Source organism: Gastrolobium bilobum, unplaced genomic scaffold, assembly GCF_033153095.1.
Source record: "Gastrolobium bilobum isolate Gb01-03AN ecotype WA unplaced genomic scaffold, APGP_CSIRO_Gbil_v1 utg31257, whole genome shotgun sequence".
Lineage (NCBI taxonomy): Eukaryota > Viridiplantae > Streptophyta > Magnoliopsida > Fabales > Fabaceae > Gastrolobium > Gastrolobium bilobum.
Window position 1 is genome coordinate 194,086 of NW_026897159.1, and position 5,655 is coordinate 199,740.

The window sequence follows — 5,655 nt, forward strand, 5'->3', positions numbered from 1 at the left end:
GCAATAAAAGTAAATAGGTCAAAAGTGTGTACCTGAGGTATTTAGCCTCTTATTTATAAGATTACCTTCATAGGCTTGGGCCTTTGAGATCTCCTAGTTGATATGAAATCTGTCTTGATTGATAGAGATATGAATCTTATCCCTTGATCCTGTTCTGGTACCTTTCAGTGATATCCCTATCCAATCTAACTAGAAATAGGGTTGTTATGATATAGATCCAGTCCATAACAAATTACTTCATCAATTTAATTTAGTGTATGATATGAACTACTACCTCGCATATGGGGTTTATTGTGTTTTTGTGTACGTGTTTTTTTTTTGAAGGGTTGTGTGTGTTTAACTTGTATGGTGATATAAGATTACATGATTTTTTTTCATGATTGAATTTCGAAGCTAATTTTTAAGTCATTTATATTCAAAAAGTTGATGACTACTTAAAGATTCTTTGTCCAGATTCGCGTGATGAAGAGATCAAAACACTCACCATTAGCTAATTTAAGCTGAGACTATGTCATGGTCATCAAGTTTTCTTTTATTTTGACTCTTTCTTGTAGTTTAAGCGTGCTGCACTTTGGTTTTCATGATCAAAGGTCCATAATTTTAGGCAATAATATAAAGTTTGTGTTTTGGGTTAAAATGGCTAAGTAGTTCCCATAGAAATATCTTGATTTTTTAACCATTTAGTAAAAAGAAATATGACATTTATTAAAGGGATATATTAATGATGAAAACAGCTTGATGTTGAATATCAAGACCACACTTGCACATGCAGCAAGGGCCACTCTGTTCGGAAAAATGATCAAGAGGAAACACTTACCCTTTAGACACTTGAGCGAAGAGTGAATTGATAATTCCAGTTCATTTTACTTTTTTTTATTATACTTAGTATAATTATTCAATTTTACTAAGTATTAGTACGAGGAGTGTGTTTAGATTCAATTCTCTATGCTTAATTGATAGATCTCTTATTGTGGTTCTATGACCTGCTTATTTTTGGAAGATGCTTGATTGGATGTCTATTCTCAGAGTCTTGTTATTTCTTTGATAAATTTGATCATTGATAGATTGAGCCACTGTCTGATTCTTTTATTGATGATTCATTGGGTACAAATTTTATACTTTTGCATCTCACATGCTCTTAAATTAGTCCATTGCTAGGGACAACAAAGATTAAATCTGGGAATGATTTGTTAAATGTCAATTATACTTTAGGACCTAAAGTATGTTAAATAATGTTTAATACGGTCAAAGACATAGCAAATATTAATAGATATAAAAGACTTTTCTAGTTTTCATGCTTGGTAAGATATTAACTGAAAAATATTCCAGTTTCATATTAAAATTGCTATATCAGAATATTGAATAGTCAAGGAAGCTGGAAGAAATCAAGACTCAAGCCAAGTGAAAGCCAAGTGAAAGCCAAGAGATGTATTTCACGTTGCATCTCACTGAATTTCTCGCTAGAGCAAGTTATTCAGTGAGAAAACATAAAAAATGGCAAGTTTTACAAGTTTGCTCGATGCATCAAGTAACATAGCGAGTTGTCACTTAATTTTGCTATTCAAGGAGGATAAGGAGGAAGATTGATCAACATAACATCGTAAATAAGGCACACATGGCATGGAGAATAGTGAGTCCAATTTTTACTTCTTATTTATTATTTCTTACATTTAGTTGCTACATGGATATACTTATCCATCCAGTTTATATGGTCTGCCTTTAGCAACAAGTGCAAAAAGTTAGGGTACAACATGGCTGGGTGCATCTATTGTCATCATTTACTCCTCCACTCCAACCTCCGCCATCCCCTCCTCCATGTCTATATGAGACACTTGCCGGTGACCGGGAAGGTGGTGTAGCCTGAGAAAGTGTCTCTCTTACGGCGATGGCAAAAATTATAAGCTTTTGACCATTTTTGCAGTTGTCAACGTTACCACTAATAAAGAAAAAGTGACCGACCTGTCCAAAAGGAAAGTTGAATTCCCATCGTCCATCGTATGAATGGGATTATTGTTGTTACATGAAAAATAATCCTCTTTCTTCACTACCAGAACTAAATCGTCCCCTTTCTTGTACTTGAAATCTGCATGCATCCAAAATAGAACATGAATATATATTAGAACCCTTTTATATATCCTTATTTCTTTGTAAAGATAAAATTAATATTATTAGACTTACATAGAATGTCATTGACTTGAAACTTGTTTTCTTGAGCCCATTGATTGTAATATTCGGAAGGTTTCACAACCCAACCATCTTTACCACCAATAGAAAATTCCTTTGCTGCTACTTGAGATGAGGATGATGAGCTAAGAAGAAACATCAGTATCATCAAAAGCAAAAGGCCGAGAAACTTGTTAGGTATTATATTACCAAACCCTACCATTTGCACACTGCAGAAAAATGACTGAGAAAAGATAATGTATGAAGATTGAATGGTGATATCTGATTGGCTATTGCTAAGAAGAGAAAGCCATATATAGGGTGGGGTGAGAGATATAGTAATATATAAGGAATGAGGATTGAGAGGAGATAACCGTTGTTGACTGGAGCATGGAAAATGCTTTCCATTGGGTTACATTTGTTGTAAATGGCATGAAATTAGAAGCAGTGTGAGAAAAATTGGGCATTTTGAAAGATGTATTATATATGGGGCAGGATATTCTTACACTGGTGTAAGAGTTAGAAGTCTTACACTCAATCTTGAGTATTGATCCACTTGTATCCAATGGCTCACATTACTAACAAATTAGAGCCGTTAGATATAAGTGAGATCAGCGGACAAGATTGAAAGTATAACTTACACTGGTGTAAAATGATCTTGTCCCATTATATATATATATGGGATAAACATTTCTGCAGCCACTTTAGATAAAGTTATCTACAGTTATCTCAAAAACTACGCCATTTTGATTAATGAAGGGTGTTTCTGTAATTTTAGGTGAATTAATGAAGGGTATTTTTGTAATTTTTTTATTTTCCTATCATATTCATTTTACAGAAACACCCTTCATTAATCAAAATGACGTAGTTTTTGAAATAGTTGTAGATAACCTTATATAAAGTGACTGTAGAAATATTTTTTCTTAAATATATATATATATACATATGTATGTATATGTGTATATTATGTATATATTGACTAATGAATTTAATATAATTTTAAAATAATTATTAAAATAATGTAAATTTTTTTGGAAAATAAATAATATAATTTTAAAAAGAGAAAGTGAGTACAGGCATAGGATCTAATCATATTTGACCGGTTGGAATGATTAAAAATAGTCAAATCATATTATTTTAATAAATTTTTTAAAATTATATAATTATATTAATTATTCAGCCATAATTTCAAATAGTATTATATTAATTTACACATGAAGACATCTAGGGGACTCAACGCTAATCCTTCTCTTAGTTTTATAGGGTTTGAATGATTAAAAAATAGTTAAATTATTTTTTCAATAATTTTTTAAAATTACAATATATTAATTAATCAGTTATTTATATATATATATATATATATATATATATATATATATTTAAAATGTATGAAAATTGAGAGTAGGTAACCGCGTGTAGAAAAAATGGGAGAGTTATGTCCTCTTAATAATAAAATTTAATAGAAATAGAGGAAATTGAAAGCTAACATTAATAATGAGAGAGAGAAAGATCATTTAAATTTAATAGAGAGAGAGAGAAGTTTTAAATTTTTTATTATTAAATTTAATGGAGAGAGAGAAGTTTTTAATTTTTTATTATTAAATTAAATCTTATTAATTTAAAAAGAAAATAATATATTAAAGAAAAGGAAGATTATACTTACAACCTTTTTTTTACAACCTCTTACAACCATATCTTAACACCATTGATTTTCGCCAATCAACGGTTATGATTTTCACAAATTAAACTCATTAATTAATTATTAATTCACAATAAATGAAAACCGTTGATTGACGAAAATCAACTGTGTTAAGATATGATTGTAAGAGGTTGTAAAAAAAAGGTTATAAGCTATGAAGCACCGACACTTCAAAAACCCTGACGTGTCGTGTCTGACACTTCCCGACACTCTCGGACACTCCGACACTCCAACACGCTTTATAGAAATTCAAAAAAAGGTTCAAAAGTTGCGTTGCGTTGAGTTTTTAGTTCCAACTATTAGATTTGTTGGATTACGATTACCATTTTATTGAGTTTGATATAAATATTTGGGATATCTTATGTTTCTTTGCAAAATTTATGAATATTATAAGTTTAGATTCATTTTTTGTTAAATTATTGAATATTAAATATAATATACACTACATAAATTAAAAATATTATTTAATATCAAAATGTGTCCTAACGTGTCGAAATCTAACATTTTTAGAATTAACGTGTCGGAGTGTCGTGTTGTATCATGTCACGTGTCTCGTGTCGGTATCGGTGCTACATAGGTTATAAGTATAACCTTCTTCATTAAAGAAATAAAATTGTCCTATTTGAATGGAGTGACGTGGAAGTTTTTAGATATAAAAAATTGCTCGTTCAAAATTCTTGCATCAGAAAAACAAATGAAAATCCCATATAAATATAGCTACTTTCATAGGGAAGTTCATTTTCGTAATTAACACAATTTTGTATTTGCTCTATCTATCATGTATGAAATATATAGATTTTTTCATATGGCTTCTCCTACAATTTTTTCAAAGACATTAGATCATTTTCTAGGAAGCAAAAGTGTAATTGAGAGAATAAGACAAAATAAATTACTGACTAAAAATTTTGTAATTGAAGATACGAGGGATCCATATGCTAGTGTAAAGATATGATACTTTCTTTCTCACTTTAATTTTTTTTTTTTTTTTTTTAAAACCCCAAAATGATGTTATTTTGGAGTTTGAAAGACTTCTTGGTAAATTTGATTCTCTCTTACAATTGAATTTTATCAAAAATACCTTTTTTTTTTCAAATTCCAAAATAATAGATTGCAGAAAATAACTTTATCACTTATGACAGAAAAAATATTAAATGCATTTTAAAAAAAAATCCATGAAATATATAAGTTTGTAAGATTTCATCAAATTTGAAAATGTTAATACTTTTTTTAGTTACTTTATTAATTTAATTTGGTTTGATGTTAGTGTAAAATACACATTTAGGGATCAAAAGTGCAATTAAGAAAAAAAAATACAAAAGTTAGGGAATAAGATATTTGTAATAGAAGATATGGAGGGTCTGTATTCTAGTGTGAGACTTGATACCCTTTCTTTTACACTAAAAAATGATTTCCATGAGATATATGAGTTCATAAATGGGTGCAGCTCAGTTGGTAACTTGACGCTGAGTTAGTGGGGTTGGATATGTGTTCGATTCCCGCTGAATGCATTCTTGGGGAGGGGGCTGAACCTTTAGGCATCACTGTTCCTCCACACTCCGGATTAGTCCCATAGCCGGCTCAAAGAGTCGAAGCTCGTGGGGATACCGGAGAGAGCCAACTCGTCTCAAAGAGATAATTAGGGTTGGGTAACTCCAAAAAAATAAATTTCATCACATTTTAAAATCGATTAATGCTTTGTTTAATTACTTCATTAATTTAATTTAGTTTAGGTATGATATGGACTACTACCTCGCAGATGGGGTTTCTTGTGTTTTTGGGCATTCGTGTGTGTG

General features: G+C 30.4%; 1 protein-coding gene across 1 annotated transcript; it reads right to left on the minus strand.

Annotated features, from left to right (window-relative positions):
- Positions 1-1,719: 1,719 nt before the first annotated feature.
- On the minus strand, positions 1,720-2,386 carry LOC133304593 (early nodulin-like protein 3). The gene is made up of 3 exons (XM_061504643.1): positions 2,179-2,386; positions 2,049-2,083; positions 1,720-1,959 (listed from the first exon to the last, which is right to left on the minus strand). Exons 1-3 carry the CDS (start codon positions 2,384-2,386, stop codon positions 1,720-1,722), a joined length of 483 nt encoding a protein of 160 aa, XP_061360627.1.
- Between the last annotated feature and the right edge of the window lie 3,269 nt (positions 2,387-5,655).

What these genes read in the sequence shown, in the direction of transcription:
- LOC133304593 (XM_061504643.1), bottom strand. Translation starts at nt 2,386, where the DNA reads ATGGTAGGGTTTGGTAATATAATACCTAACAAGTTTCTCGGCCTTTTG. An exon ending in TCAAGTCAATGACATTCTAT is followed by an intron (nt 2,084 to 2,178) that starts GTAAGTCTAATA and finishes GGATGCATGCAG; the next exon opens with ATTTCAAGTACAAGAAAGGG. An exon ending in AAGGGGACGATTTAGTTCTG is followed by an intron (nt 1,960 to 2,048) that starts GTAGTGAAGAAA and finishes CCTTTTGGACAG; the next exon opens with GTCGGTCACTTTTTCTTTAT.